Here is a 16,217-nt window from a genome sequence, read left to right on the forward strand (position 1 = left end):
TTTAGGAGCCCCCAAAAATAAAATCTCTCACTGTTTCCATTGTTTCCCCGTCTGTTTGCCGTAAGTGATGGGACCAGATGCCATGATCTTAGTTTTCTGAATGTTGAGTTTTAAGCCAGCTTTTTCACTCTTCTCTATCACTTTCATCATAAGGCTCTTTAGTTCTTTGCTTTCTGCCATATAAGGGTGGTGTCATCTGCATATCTAAAGGTATTGATATTTCTCCCAGCAGTTTTGATTCCAGCTTATGCTTCATCCAGCCCAGCATTTCACGTGATGTACTCTGCATATAAGTTAAATAAGCAGGGTTACAATCTACAGCCTTGACATACTCTTTTCCCAATTTTGAATCAGTCTGTTGTTCCATGTCCAGTTCTAACTGTTGCTTCTTGACCTGCCTAAAGATTTCTCAGGAGGCAGGAAAGGTGGTCTGGTATTCCCCTCTCTTGAAGGATTTTCCATAGTTTGTTGTGATCCACACAGTGGATCACAAAAGCTAAAAAGGCTTTAGCATAGTCAGTAAAGCAGAAATAGATGTTTTTCTGGAACTCTCTTGCTTTTCAATGATCCATCAGAGGTTAGCATTTTGATCTCTGGTTCCTCTGCCTTTTCTAAATCCAGCTTGAACATCTGTAAGTTCTCCATTCATGTACTATTGAAAGCCTAGCTTGGAGAATTTTGAGCATTACTTTACTAGCGTGTGAGATGAGTGCAATTGTGCAGTAGTTTGAGCATTCTTTGACATTTCCTTTCTTTGGGATTGGAATGAAAACTGACCTTTTTCAGCCCTGTGGCCACTGCTGAGTTTTCTAAATTTGCTGGCATATTGAGTGTAGCACTTTCACAGCATCATCTTTTAGGATTTGAAATAGCTCAACTTGAATTCTATCACCTCCACTAGCTTTGTTCGTAGTGATGCTTCCTAAGGCCCACTTGACTTCGCATTCCATGATGTCTGGCTCTAGGTGAGTGATCACACCATCATGATTATCTGGGTCTTGAAGATATTTTTTGTACAGTTCTTCTGTGTATTCTTGGCACCTCTTCTTAATATCTTCTGCTTCTGTTACATCCATACCATTTCTGTTCTTTACTGTGCCCATATTTGCATGAAATGTTCCCTTGGTATCTCTAATTTTCTTGAAGAGATCTCTAGCCTTTCCCATTCTAACGTTTTCCTCTATTTCTTTGCACTGATCACTGAGGAAGGCTTTCTTATCTCTCCTTGCTATTCTTTGGAACTGTGCATTCAAATGGGTGTATTTTTCCTTTTCTCCTTTGCCTTTCACTTCATTTCTTTTCTCAGCTATTTGTAAGGCCTTCTCAGACAGCCATTTTGCCTTTTTGCATTTCTTTTTCTTGGTAATTGTCTTGATCACTGTACAATGTCACGAACTTCCATCCATAGTTCTTCAGGCACTCTGTCTATCGTATCTAATCCTGAATCTGTTTGTCACTTCCACTGTGTGATCATAAGGGACACGGTTTAGGTCACACCTGGATGGTCTAGTGGTCTGAATGCAGAAAAAGGGCACCAAGCAGTCAAGCCGCCTCATCTCACTCATATATTTCCAATTACAAACTTTGCAATTAGATGTCATTTCCATTTATTAATAAAAACCATATGTCCTTGCAATTATAAACACTGTTTTAGTGAAAGCACACTGTTGTCTCTGTATAAAATTTTGTCTTTATCTTTTACCTGTTGCATCACTTCAAGTCTTGAAAAATGCACCTCCACCGATGGACATATTGGGCTTGTTCCTATATTTCTTTACTTTTAAATGCTTCTTATTAAATTCACTTATTCTCAGGTTTATGAGGTTTCCTTGTTCTTTCTGATGCTCTGAGTGCGTCACTGACCCAAACCTCTCGCAGGGGTGTGGCAGCTCCCTGGAGGAGTGTGGTGCCCGTGGCCTTCCAGTGGTCAGAATAGGTCCCTGGGTGTTTATGAATGAGTGAAGGCGGTTAAATGACTGTAAATGGCTCCTGTCCTTTCAGTGGCACATAAAGTTGGTCGAAGGAACCAGGATTTGTGAATAAAATCAGGGTTTCGCAGGCAGCATGCCCTTGAATCTCTTACTGGAATGTGTACTTAGCGCCATGCTGGTGTGTTTCCAAATTAGTCCACATCCTCCTGTGCACACACAGTGTGCTTTGGTCACACCGTTTCCAAGGAAACAAGAATTCATCGCTTTATTATTGTTTCCATTACACAGACACACAGATACATACAATGCTGTTTTTCCAAATTCCCTCATAATTTAAACAGGCTTAGATTTCTTCTAAATGATGCCCTTTACAAAGGTTAAATTGTTGTGCTACAGAAATATCTTTTTGAGTGAAGCTTAAATTTTAAAACAGAAACAAAACCCCCCAAATCTTTAAATCCACAGTCAAAATTAAGCAGAATGTAGAACTAATATATTATAAATCAGATGCAGAAGAAAATTCATGAGTCCATTTTTATTGTTTGTTTTCCTGAAAACTTGTTTCAATTTCTCAACAGTTTTCTTAGAGCCTTTATATGTTCATATTTTTTTTTAATCTGTAATTATAGATATCAGTTCTTACAGTTTAAAATCAGCATACAAATGCATGTTTTAAATGCATATTTGATACTGTTAAAGGTAAACATTAAAAATTTTGCTGACTAGATGGCCAGCCTGAAAACGTGTTCAATACTGCTAATTATTAGAGAAACACAGATAAAAAATACAATGAGGTATCACCTTATACCAGTCAGGATGGCCATCATTAAAAAAAAAATCTATAAACAGTAAATGTTGGAGAGGGTGCGAAGAAAAGGGAACCCTCCTACACTCTTGGCGGGAATGTAAATTGGTACAGCCCCTGTGGCAAACAGTATAAAGGTTTGTTAAGAAACCAGAAATAGAGTTGCCATGTGATCCTGCAATCCCACACCTGGGCATATATCCAGAATAGATGAAAACTCTAATTTGCAAAGATACATGCACCCAAGTGTTCATAGCAGCACTGTTCACAATAGCCAAGACATGGAAGCAGCCCAAGTGCCCGTTAACAGATTAATGGATAAAGATGTGGTACATGTATACAGTGCAGTATTCCTCAGCCATAAAAATGATCCGAATAATGCCATTTGCAGCAACGTGGATGGACCCAGAGAGTATTACACTAAGTGAAGTAAATCAGACAAAGACAAATATCATGGGATACCGCTTATATGTGGAATCTTTAAAAAATGATAAAATTATCTTATTTCCAGAAATAAACTCACAGACATAGAAAATAAACTTATGGGTCCCAAAGGGGAAAAAGAGGGGAGGGATAAATTGGGAATTTGGGATTAACATACATACACTGATATATATATTCCAGGCAAGAGTACTGGAGTGGGTTGTCATTGCCTTCTCCATATATATATATATAGATATACATCTATATATATATATATAATAGATAAACAACCAGGACCCTATATAGCACAGGGAACTATATTCAGTATCTTATAATAATGTATAATGGAAAAGAGTATGTTTATTGAATATATGTGTGTGTGTGTGTGTGTGTAAAGAGTGACAGAGAACTTAATCACTTTGTTATGTACCTGAAACATTATAAATCAACTATACTTATAAAATGTTGCTGACCACACCTAAGAATTTAGTGATATTTTTAAAGTAGAAATGCATCTCCCCAAATTTCATATCACATGATCTGAATGAATGAAAAGAAAGTGAGTAAAGAATCACAAATTTCAGGCAAAACAGAAATGGAGCTATGTACAGGCCAACAGCTTCAAGATCAGATCAGATCAGATCAGTCGCTCAGTCGTGTCCGACTCTTTGTGACCCCATGAATCGCAGCACACCAGGCCTCCCTGTCCATCACCAACTCCCGGAGTTCACTCACACTCACGTCCAATGAGTCAGTGATGCCATCCAGCCATCTCATCCTCTGTCGGCCCCTTCTCCTCCTGCCCCCAATCCCTCCCAGCATCAGAGTCTTTTCCAATGAGTCAACTCTTCGCATGAGGTGGCCAAACTACTTGAGTTTCAGCTTTAGCATCATTCCTTCCAAAGAAATCCCAGGGCTGATCTCCTTCAGAATGGACTGGTTGGATCTCCTTGCAGTCCAAGGGACTCTCAAGAGTCTTCTCCAACACCATAGTTCTAAAGCATCAATTCTTCGGTGCTCAGCTTTCTTCACAGTCCAACTCTCACATCCATACATGACCACTGGAAAAACCATAGCCTTGACTAGACGGACCTTTGTTGGCAAAGTAATGTCTCTGCTTTTGAATATGCTATCTAGGTTGGTCATAACTTTCCTTCCAAGGAGTAAGCATCTTTTAATTTCATGGCTGCAGTCACCATCTGTAGTGATTTTGGAGCTCAGAAAAATAAAGTCTGACACTGTTTCCACTGTTTTCCCATCTATTTCCCATGAAGTGGTGGGACAGGATGCCATGATCTTCATTTTCTGAATGTTGAGCTTTAAGCCAACTTTTTCACTCTCCACTTTCACTTTCATCAAGAGGCTTTTGAGTTCCTCTTCACTTTCTGCCATAAGGGTAGTGTCATCTGCATATGTGAGGTTATTGATATTTCTCCTGGCAATCTTGATTCCAGCTTGTGTTTCTTCTAGTCCAGCGTTTCTCATGATGTACTCTGCATATAAGTTAAATAAGCAGGGTGACAATATACAGCCTTGACGAACTCCTTTTCCTATTTGGAACCAGTGTATTGTTTCATGTCCAGTTCTAACTGTTGCTTCCTGACCTGCATACAGATTTCTCAAGAGGCAGATCAGGTGGTCTGGTACTCCCATCTCTTGAAGAATTTTCCATGGTATCAAGAGTCCTTTCTAATTATTGTATGTAATTATTTACATACAATTAATGAATGTAATTATTCATTCACTCATTCATTTTCAGTGATATCTCTTGGGATTGTTCATCGGTCTGACAAGCAGTGTCCTCAGATGGCACCTCTGTCATACCTGGGAACCAAGCGGCTCAGGGGCTGCGACTGTCCTTGGGCTGATAGACACTGGGTGACACCAAGGACGTGCACCATCATTGTCTTTCCTTGTGTCCTGTAAGAGATCTCAGAGCAGTGTCTGCAGGGGCTCTGCAGGCCACCAACTTGCCTATGATGCTATTGAACTTAATGTCAGACCATGAGTATAGATTTCCCTTATATTAACTTAGTGGCGGTGTTCACATAGTCACTTAGTTTCTCCTGAGACCAGTGGTGCAATGAAAATTCTGACCTTATTTATTTGTGCTTCTGTTTGTTCCTGGGTTGTTTCTATAACTAAGAACCAACCATCTTCAGTTGTAATGCATGTGTTAATAGTTACAAGCCTTATGATATTTTTCACGTTGTTCAAATGGTATTTGAATTTCATGAAGTGGCAGAAAGTCTTGCCAAGGAATCAGGGCTTCAGGCTTGACACCATTCCTCTTACTACAGAGCAACATTTTGTTCCTCACATGACAAATAGTTCCTCATTTTCCTAAAACTAGAGTATTTTACTTATTTTGAAGCTTTAAGTAGAGAATAAGATATTAACAGTGTGCCAGTCTGATGACAGATTCTTGGAAGAAACTGAAAATCCCTCTAGGATACATTCTACAGGAGATGTTTTTCATTTCTGAATGTTTCTGGGTTATAGAGCAAGAAGAAAAAACTACATTGAAATCTAATTATAGTAGATATAAGACAAATTTTCAAAATAAGTGGTATTCATGAAACGCTTTAGAAATTATGAGTCATCACTATCATTCTATACAGAGCATTTTCACAATCCCATCTGTTTGTTTTTTTTTCTAATTTTATTTTATTTTTAAACTTTACATAATTGTATTAGTTTTGCCAAATATCAAAATGAATCCGCCACAGGTATACATGTGTTCCCCATCCCGAACCCTCCTCCCTCCTCCCTCCCCATACCATCCCTCTGGGCCGTCCCAGTGCACCAGCCCCAAGCATCCAGCATCGTGCATCGAACCTGGACTGGCAACTCGTTTCCTACATGATATTTTACATGTTTCATTGCCATTCTCCCAAATCTTCCCACCCTCTCCCTCTCCCACAGAGTCCATAAGACTGTTCTATACATCAGTGTCTCTTTTGCTGTCTCGTATACAGAGTTATTGTTACCATCTTTCTAAATTCCATATATATGTGTTAGTATACTGTATTTATGTTTTTCCTTCTGGCTTACTTCACTCTGTATAATAGGCTAGGATTTAAATTCTAAATGATAGGAAAAGATTAGCATCTCTTCTAGAAATATTTTTTTTAAATGTTTGGTTTCTGAGATTCAATGAATTTTAGTAACCTTTTAATTCTTGCATAAAAAAATACCTTCTAGTTGTTTTGATGTAAATTTTCTACACACTGGTTCATGTTTAAATAAAATCTATGCAAAGGTAAAACTGTGTCAAAAACAGCCAAATTAATTTACTGTGCTGCTACTGCTGCTGCTAAGTCGCTTCAGTCGTGTCCGACTCTGTGCGACCCCATAGATGGCAGCCACCAGGCTCCCCCATCCCTGGGATTCTCCAGGCAAGAACACTGGAGTGGGTTGCCATTTCCTTCTCCAGTGCATGAAAGTGAAAAGTGAAAGTGAAGTTGCTCAGTCGTGTCTGACTCTTCGCAACCCCATAGAGTGCAGCCTACCAGGCTCCTCTGTCCATGGGATTTTCCAGGCAAAAGTACTGGAGTGGGGTGCCATTGCCTTCTCTGGATTTACTCTGAGGTCTTACTAATTCCATATCTATTACATATATATATTCAAGTTCCTTTCAACATAATGGAACAATAATGTAGCTGTTCACTCACTCTGAAATGGAGTGACGCAGTTATTATTAGTTCTCCCACGGCTTCAAGGCAGCCACAGGTATCAGAGCACCCAGGCACCCCAACTTTGTAAATGTTGATGACCTTGAGTTCGGCTTCTCTCAGGGTGGGTTTCCTTTACTGGAATCCAAGGGTGCAGACCTAGACTCGCCTTTCTGAAGTTCTTTCCCAACTGCACAAAACTGGCCAAAGGGAGGAGGGAAGACAGAATTCATACAGATTTGTCATTAAGTCTTGAAAAATCAATTCAACATCCAGTTGACCTTACTTTTTGTGTTTTTTCACTCTCCCTTTGGGCTTCCTGGAATCACCATATATCTTACTATCTCTTTGCCTTTCTCTTATCTCAGAATCCCTCTTCTTCGTCCACATCTTACCCTCCTTCAAAACTTAAGCCAGATGTTCTTCTCTATGATGTTATCCTGATTTTGTCTACCGTTTTTTCCCATCATGCCTCTGTCATTCTCCACTCCATGCAGGTGGTCTTGTCCCTGCTCTTCCAACCTCCAGGGCATATGCTCTATGCTCAGGAGATGGCAGGCCACATTTCACTGGGCCTTATGACCTAGATGCCATCCCATTCTTTGCATCTACCAAAGTTTGTGCCAGAGCTGGATGTGGTAAGTGCCCAGGGAATGTGTGTCCATAAATGAGTGATATTTGTCATCAGTTTGGTACCACTGAACCCACGTGTTTTCTCATTCTCCTAGAGTCAGAGGAAGGGAGAACCATTCATAAGCATACCTGTTTTTAAAAAATTAAAACTACATTTAAAAAATTTTTATTGAAGTATAGCTGATTTACAATATTGTATAAGTTTTCGATATACAGGGTAGTGATTTAGCTTTACGTACATGTATACATATTTTTTTCCAGGTTCTTTTCCTTGATAGGTTATTACTTTACAATACTATGTATAAAATAGATGTGTGTTCAGTGACTCAGTTTTGTCCAGCTCTTTGTGACCCTGTAGACCAGGCTCCTTTGTCTACGGGATTCTCCAGGCAAAAATATGGAGTGGGCTGCCATGCCCTCCTCTAGTAAAACAGATAAACATATTTTTAAAGCCAGGTGAAAATCTGAGTCATTAGAACCACCAAAGTCCATCCTGATAAATGTATCACAAAATACTTTCTTCTTTAAGAAAAGACTTTTCTTTAATTGGTATTTTGTTCTACAAAAGCATCATAATCCCAAAATTTTGATAAAAGGAGCTTTGCATATGGCATTTTTAGTAACTAGAAAGAGATGGCATTGTAGGCCTTATTTTAAAATGTGCTTTAAGAGTAATAAATATGCAATGTCTTCTAAACTGCATTTGCTGATTATTTGAAGCTCTTCTCCTTGAGACAAGGACCTTCTCTTACTCCTCTGTGCCTCTGGGTAAAGCCCAGTTCATCTGACCCATCACACTCACCTCTGTGTTGCCTTAAGAGCCAACAGCTTCTGAAGCAGGTCCAGATCACCCCCTTCTTAGAGAGGGTGCACACCCACAGCTCCTGGGTGGTCTCTGTGGAGGACGTGCTATTGCCCAGTCCCTTGCTGGTCTTTCCTTTGCTGTCTCCTCCTGTTTCAGCCATATTTTTATTTACCTGTCAGGGTGCTCCTTCCCACATGACTGAGCTCCAAACCACCAGACACTTCATTGATCCCCAAAATGGGAAAATTGACTTTTTTGTTATAAGGATTTTACTGAGAAATGATGAAAAGAACAGATATGGAACACAGGTTCTTACAAAGGTCTATTATTCCCAGTACTTTTGAGGTTCAAGCACCATTAAAATTTTTCCCTCGACTGAATTAAAAAAAAAAAAAAAAGAAAATAGAACTATTGCTCTTCTTTCACTCTGTTCCTTCCCCAAGAACAGGTCTTCATAAAAAGCCTTCTCCCTAGTGCACATGGTGTGATCGTGGTCTGTTTGTGTCTCCCAGCACCGCCAGACTGACTGCTTCCACTTCCAGGGGACAGTAGACGCTGGGGGGTATTGAACCCAGCCAGGCTAATGTGGGCCGGCTGCTGTGCCCTGAGTCCACATTGTGATTGTTTCTCCAGGGAGCTTAGGAAGGGCCAGGTGGGAGCAGGGTGATGAGTAACTTCTCCACTCCCTTCCCACCTTCTTAACTGCCGAGATGCAGAAGGGACCAGGCGGTGGTGAGACATCGCTGAGCGTCCAGCGTCACCTAGAGGACATGCAGGAATGGGTTGCAGTAGCTGGCGGGGAGCAGTTACTCACTACCTCCTGGCATTTCTCTCCCAGACTGCCCTCAAAAAACAGAGGCCAGTGCAGTGCACACCAGCTAGGGTCTGTCTCTTCACTTTCTCCCTTCAAACCCATCTTCTATTCTTTACTCTGCTGCTTCAGTTGGGTTTCAGAAATATGTCACTTTTATTTCTCAGTACCTAAAGGGTAAAGGGGAAATTCTTTTAATAGCTCGACTCTGATCTGCTTCCCATTTATCAGGTGTTCTTTCTTGTAATGATAAGGTGATAAGCAGATGAGGATGACAGGGATGAGAATGACAGTCACCTCCTCTCTCTCCCCTGAGTGTGGGCCAGGAGTTGAGTGTGTGCATCCGTTCTCTCCAGGACTTCAGTCCCACTCAACTAGTTTGCTCCTTTCAAAACATTTCAGCCACCCTTCAAGGCTGTGCCTTGGTGTTTCTCTGGCTCTTTGCCTGAGAAATTTGTACTCATTCTTTAAGGCCCAGTTCAAATTCATCTCCCCTCTGAAATCTTCCCTCTTCTCTCCTGTACTAGTTTTGATTGTTGCCATAACAATTTACCACAAACATAACATTTAAAACAACACCCAAATATTATCTCATAGTTGGTTCAGTCAGAAGTCTGAGTACAGTAGGGCTCAGCTCATTGGATACCATGGTTCCTTGTGGTTGTAGAACTGAGGTGGTCTTGCTGGCTGTGGGCCAGGGCCTGTCTTTGCTCCTTGAAGCTGCCCCCTTTCTTTCCAGGCCTTTCCTGTAGTTCTCTCAATCAAGGGCAAATCTACTCTTTATGCTTCCAATTCCTCTGGCTTTCAATTTCTGCCATGTCCTGGCTTTCTCTTCTGCTTCAAGTTGGAGAAAATTATCTGCTTTTAAGGTCTCATATGATTAGATTGGGCACACCTGGATAATTCAGGCTATATCCTCTCTCTGTTTGCAAAGTGCCTTTTGCATAATTTATTCAAATGGCTCGGGAGAAAGGGGTGACATCCTAATGACTACGTCTCTCCTTCCCCAAGCATAATTGGATGGTAGGGTTTCCCTGATAGCTCAGTTAGTAAAGAATCTGCCCACAATGCAGGAGACCTGTGTTCATTCCCTATGTTGGGAAGATCCCCTGGAGAAAGGAAAGGCTACCCACTCCAGTATTCTGGCTTGGAGAACTCCATGGATTTATTTATCATTTGGGGCTTCCCTGATAGCTCAGTTGGTAAAGAATCCACCTGCAATGCAGGACACCTTGGTTCGATTCCTGGGTCGGGAGGATCTGCTGGAGAAGGGATAGGCTACTCATTCCAGTGGTCTTGGGCTTCCCATGTGGCTCAGCTGGTAAAGAATCTGCCTGCAATGCAGGAGACCTGGGTTCGATCCTTGGGTTGGGAAGATCCCCTGGAGAAGGGAAAGGCTACCCACTCCAGTATTCTGGCCTGGAGAATTCCATGGACTGTATAGTACATGGGGTCGCAAAGAGTCCAACGTGACTGAGCAACTTTCACCAAAACCATGATGGAGGTATCTTTGAGTCTTTGTTGGTGCCTCTGTGCCAGGGTCTGATGGCCACTGGATGTTGATCACCCTTCCTGCGTCTGGGTCACTTTGGGGTTTGGGGCCATCCTGCCTGCACTCCTGTACAAGCCCCTACTCTTAGTGTTGGGCTTCTTCTCTCCCCTCCTCACCTCCTGAACTTCTCCCTTAAGGCCTAGCCTCAGACATGATCCCTGAAAGTTTTGTGGCAGACCAACAAATAAAATGGGCCAGTGGTATCATCGTGAAAGGTCTGAAGCTATATTTAGCACAAAATAAAATGTTTTTTTTAAGTTTGGCTCCAGTGTGAGAAGGGACTCTAGCCTGTCTTAAATATAGCAGTTAAAAAGGATGTCTTCTGCCAGGACCAGGATTGAGTGAGAAGATCCAGCAAAGTCATCAGGAGTGTCCATTCATCACAGTACTCACTTGTATCTTCATGGTGATTTGGGTATTTTTGTTATCATCAAAAAAGGGGACCAATTGACTTCCGAATAGGAGAGTATAGAAGTTTCTAACTTGCAGTTAAGCCCACAAAATGACACTTTACACTAAAACAAAATGCTGGGCTTGCTCGATGTGCAGTTTCTCATAGTATATGTGACCTGATAGAATGACACAAGTCTGTCCTGTCCCATGTGGAAGTTAGGTTTATTGACATGCTACGCTAGCTATCTAAGCATGTGTATTTCCTTCCAATCAGGTGGATGCTCACGGAAATATTCTGTTAACATCGCTGGAGGTTCACAATGAGATGAACGAGGTTGCCGGCGGCGTTGGTGATACCCGGAATTCAGCAAGATCCTTTGACAACTCAGGAATCCAGTACAGGAAGCAGAGCATGCCTCGGGAAGGGCACGGGCGACACATGGACAGAAGCGTCCCGCACAAGAAGACCCATCTACGGAGGAGGTCTTCACAGCTCAAAATTAAAATCCCTGATCTAACCGACGTGAATGCCATAGACAGATGGTCCCGGATCGTGTTTCCATTCACTTTTTCTCTTTTCAACTTAGTTTATTGGCTGTACTATGTTAACTGAGTGACTGTACTTGATTTTTCAAAGACTTCATTTAACACTGAGTGAAATATTACTCTGCCTGTCAAGTTTTTATACCTGTACACACACACACAGACACACACACGCAGATACACACATATATACATACGCAATTGTATATATATGTGAACTTTCTCAGCATATATATAAAATACACGTGTATATGAGGATGTATGTGTATATGTTTATACACACAGGTGTGAGTACCCATGTGTATGTCAGACAAATACACATACATATATACATTTTGCAGCTATGGACAATTCAATCACAGGATGCATATTAAAGAAAGTCATAGTTTTTTTCTTTTTTAATTGAAAGGGACAAGCATTGTCTAAATATTATGCCTTGAGAATGAGGGCGCGAAACACAATATCATCCCAAAATGTGTCTTTTATTATCATAAGATAGATGTTTTAGTTTAAAAATCAGGAAGAAACTTCTTCAAAAACTCATTCAGTGGTATTGCTAGTTTAAAACGAGTCACACTTCATACCCACTCTTTCAGTTTATTAAGCAAAGGCTTTTTGGCTTTCTTGGCGATGGGGTTTGCTTTCGTGGGGCAGACTTTTTCTGTACTGGTTCCGTGGGTGCAGTGAGCCTCTGGTGCGTGCTCACCTGTTTCCTAAACATAGGCAGAGCCCACGCTGATGTCTGCATGTCCATCTTTGGAAAGCCCATCGGGGATGGATGGCATTTCATTGTAAGTACTCTGCTGTCCAGTGTATTTCTTTGCTCACTTGGAGTAGATCAGCTTACCCATCTTGTGGGACACGGTGGCACATTTTGGCAACGTTGAGTTGACATTTCAATCACTGAACACGTGCTCCACATCTCTTATGGATTGCTAGGCCTGGCATCTAATGGAAAGCTTAGACGTCTCAGGTTATTTGTTACTCTAAGGTAAAACCACCTAGGATGATTTTCCCCCTTGTTTTTAAGTTATCAATCACTCTTATAACATTGTATGTTAATATCAAATACATTTGCATAATATGCATATATATATGTATATTTTCCAAGATTTTGTTTATGCTTGCTATCATGGCAGCATGCAATGTCATATTTTTCTTTCTGTGATGTAACTACTTTCTGTTCTCTAGAATTAACACTGAAGTGAAAACACTTCTTTTCAGTTTCAGAAACCAAGAAACATCCTCATGCTTTTATTTCTGTATCTGACATGTTTCACAAGCACATCCAACTACTCCTAGTGCAACTAGGATGCTGCAGGAACACGACCAGTCCACACCACGCATCACCCAGGGACCCATGACCGTTCTCTTGAGGCAAAGGAGAGCAACCTGACAACAAACACAGTCACTTTTGGTTCCTTCCAGCCCACAGCCTCATCAGTATTTGGACTTTTTAAAGCTCGTAGAAACAAGACAAGGTGCACCGGTTTCATAGGTGCAACCTTAACTTACTATTTAGATGAGATCTTTCTAAAGAAAAAAAAAAAGAGATGATATATTTTTTGTAAACAATATTTCTATCACAGGCATCCATAAACTGAAATGACTACAGTTGTGCAAACAGATGTCACAGTGAAGTTAAGCATTTGGAGAAACAAAAAAGCAAACTATTCAGGAAAGAACTGCTAAATTGATACTTTATCCCAAAATGCCACATATGCCTCACCCTTTCTGTTCTATCCAAAACCAGTGACCAGAGCCTTGCCCGGTATTCGCAGAGTTGGCCTCAGTTTCCCCACAGACTGGGGCTCCATCCCCCCTGTGGGGATTTGTGCCATAGGCCATCCCCGGGAGCTGACCACTACTTGATTTTCTTTGGCGGCTGATGACCTTTAATCTGTCATGTCTGTAGCAGGTCAAACCCACCACAAAGTCTCACGCTAGAAGCAGTGACCAGTTATATACCCTTTCTTCCCTTTCATTCTTATCTTTTTCTTCAGTATCTTCTTCCAACCACTGCTCTCTGGTTTTACTTTTATCTGGAGACAAGTGTTTTCTTGTTCCTTGGCTTTTTTCTGACAATTTTTTCTTGGATAATAATGGGGGATCCTAAAAGTTAAACAGATTGGGAAAAAACCTTGTAAGTGACCTTATCATTGTTAACATGTTAAAGAGAGAAAAAAAAAAAAAAGGACATTGTGTAGACCTTATCCCTTTCAATACTTCAGGTATCTTTTTCTGTATCAGTGATTCAAGGAGTGAGGTCCACATGCAGAAGAGGGACCCTAAAATACGCATGAATATGGACAAAAGTGTCAGCGATTGATTTTAATGTCCAGTTTATATATTCAGAACTGTGACATTAATTCTATCTGGGAGAAAAGTGATTCAAAACATTTTTGATGCATAGTTGAGGTACCCAACTGTCAAAGGCAGAGACTCCATGGGGCTCAGAAGAACAGCAGTCTATGTCCCAAGGTTTTCTGGATATAAATTTGCATGGTATAGTCATAATAGCTTTTGAGCTTTTTATATGCATTTGGCACCAAGACTGGGATCCACAACTTTGTAGACACTGCAATGATGTTAAACATAATAGCTATACTATAAATAGTGTTTGTAACTACACATACACACACACAAACACACACACATACATACATATATTCTGTAAAAAAAAAAAAAAAACTTTTTGAGATCCTTGGGTATGTGTTTGCTTTACTTCATTTTAGAAGAAAATTACTCTTCTAATAAAATTATTTTATAGCTTCTCCATTTTTAAAAGTTGTGAGAAATATTAAGGAGCAGAACTGTGTGCCGCAGGAGAGTCGAGGTTGGTTCTCTGTTCTGTTACAGCGTCCTTTGATTACTGCACAGTAGTTCCTGGAGCCAGTGAGCGCGGTGTGTGGGGGAATCTGAACCCGGACCCTTGACGTAACGTGAGGTGGTTGTTGCCCTCATCCAGACCTCTTGAGTAAGGAGAGAAAAGTTGAAATTGGACTCTAATGATATCTCTTTCTCACAACTGAACATAATAAAAGGTTAATTTTCTAAGTAGTCCTGTCTTTCCAAAAATGCTTCACAGGGGCTCACAGGTTATAGGAGAATCTTGTTATGAGTTTGTTACTGCCCGTATTTGAATATACTTGAGACAATTCCAGAGCCCTACTACATAAAATTCCTACAGAGAAAGATGGATATGACCGAGGAATCTTTACAACACGTGTTGTTCTTGTCTACTGGCCCCAGGACTGTGGAGGGGTTTCGTTGTCTATATCGTGACCCACTTGTTTCCCTCTAAGTGACCTTGGTGTATGTCATGATAGTGTTCTGTCCCATGTATATATGCAGTTCCTAATGCCAGCACTCAGAACTTCGGACACGTTCAGTCATTGACATCACCACTTCTCCCCGCCCAGCTTCGGAATTAACTTTTTCACCAAGGAGATTGTCCTCTCAGAGGTGATAGCAGGACCTGGGGACTGGCTTTAAGGGGACAGGCCCACTGCAGCTGTAGGTGTTCGTTCTCAGCATCTCGTAGAGAATCCCATTGGTGTTTTTCCCACAATGGTGTCTTCTAAAAAAAAAAAAAGGATGTGTCCAACTTTGAATCTCCTGGCTTGGAATCCCATAATTCTTACTTTAGCTCTTCACCTGAAAACCAGTTACTATTTCTGATCATTTTAATGTAAACAAAACTGAACAGTGAAGTATTTTGTTACTTGTGGAATAGATTCCGGCTCTCATTTCATGTGAGCTGTGGGTCAGGGGAATTATGGGGCAAAGAACTGCCTAGGTGGATTAAATTTTCCCAGGACACAACTAGTGTGCCTTGGATTGATTATTACCTCTTCTACTGCATTGAAAGGTGCCATGTTTTCCTGAAATTCCCAACACCTGGGTAAACAGTGACCTCCCGGAGAGTGACTCATTTACCATGTCTCTCCCTAGGGTGAGCACCAGAAACAATTTTGTCATTCTTGTCTCTTATTTCCACTTCACGAGTCAGTGAGTGTGTTCAAGGTAAGTACAGGATTATTCTAGTAGGAATAGGCAATTGCTGTCATGATCAATTCCCACGTTTACTTCATTTCATTGTAAAGATCACTTAAAATCCAATTTTGCTTAAGCACATTGTTGTAATTTTGGGGGTATTATTTGACATAAAAAAACAGCAGAATTGAGTGATAGATATAATATGAAATTTGTTGATGAATGACTTCAAATTTATTAAAAAAGGACTAACTGACTTCAATATGAAGGCTGATTTTTTTTTCTTCCTTGTCTGTCTATTGTTGAAATAATGTCGTTATTTTCATTCTAGGTATTTTCAGTTGACATGCCCATTTCAGTTATGCTGAAAGTAAGAATAAGTTCAAATCTGACTATGTATGAGACCAGCTGAAGCATGTGACATTTTTTTAAAAATCACAATTTATTTTGAATGTCAAAAGAAAACCAGACACACACAGATCCACGTTGTTCCTGTATTCAAAAAAGTATTTTCAGAGAGAATTATTTTTGTATTAAAGGCCAGGAAACTAAGTGCCAATAAACTCTGGCACAGGTGGTATTGATCCCTACTCTTTAGTTTTTCAGAACTAAAGGGCTATTTCCCTTGTTTCCTCTCCAGTAGGAAAGTAA

General features: G+C 40.6%; 1 protein-coding gene across 3 annotated transcripts in view; it reads left to right on the top strand.

Moving 5' to 3' along the window:
* Positions 1 to 15,828, top strand: part of GABRB3 (gamma-aminobutyric acid type A receptor subunit beta3) — a 287,930-nt gene extending 272,102 nt beyond the window's left edge. For all 3 annotated transcript variants that reach the window (XM_086365393.1, XM_086365394.1, XM_086365392.1), the window contains one exon: positions 11,302 to 15,828. In XM_086365393.1, the coding sequence (XP_086221519.1) occupies positions 11,302 to 11,640 (339 nt within the window). In that variant the 3' untranslated portion in view covers positions 11,641 to 15,828. The remainder of the gene's footprint in view (positions 1 to 11,301) is intronic.
* Positions 15,829 to 16,217: the final 389 nt, after the last annotated feature.

This window comes from Bos grunniens, chromosome 21 (assembly GCF_055505025.1).
Source record: "Bos grunniens cultivar Pamir isolate PY7600 chromosome 21, Bosgru_T2T1.0, whole genome shotgun sequence".
NCBI classification, from domain to species: domain Eukaryota; kingdom Metazoa; phylum Chordata; class Mammalia; order Artiodactyla; family Bovidae; genus Bos; species Bos grunniens.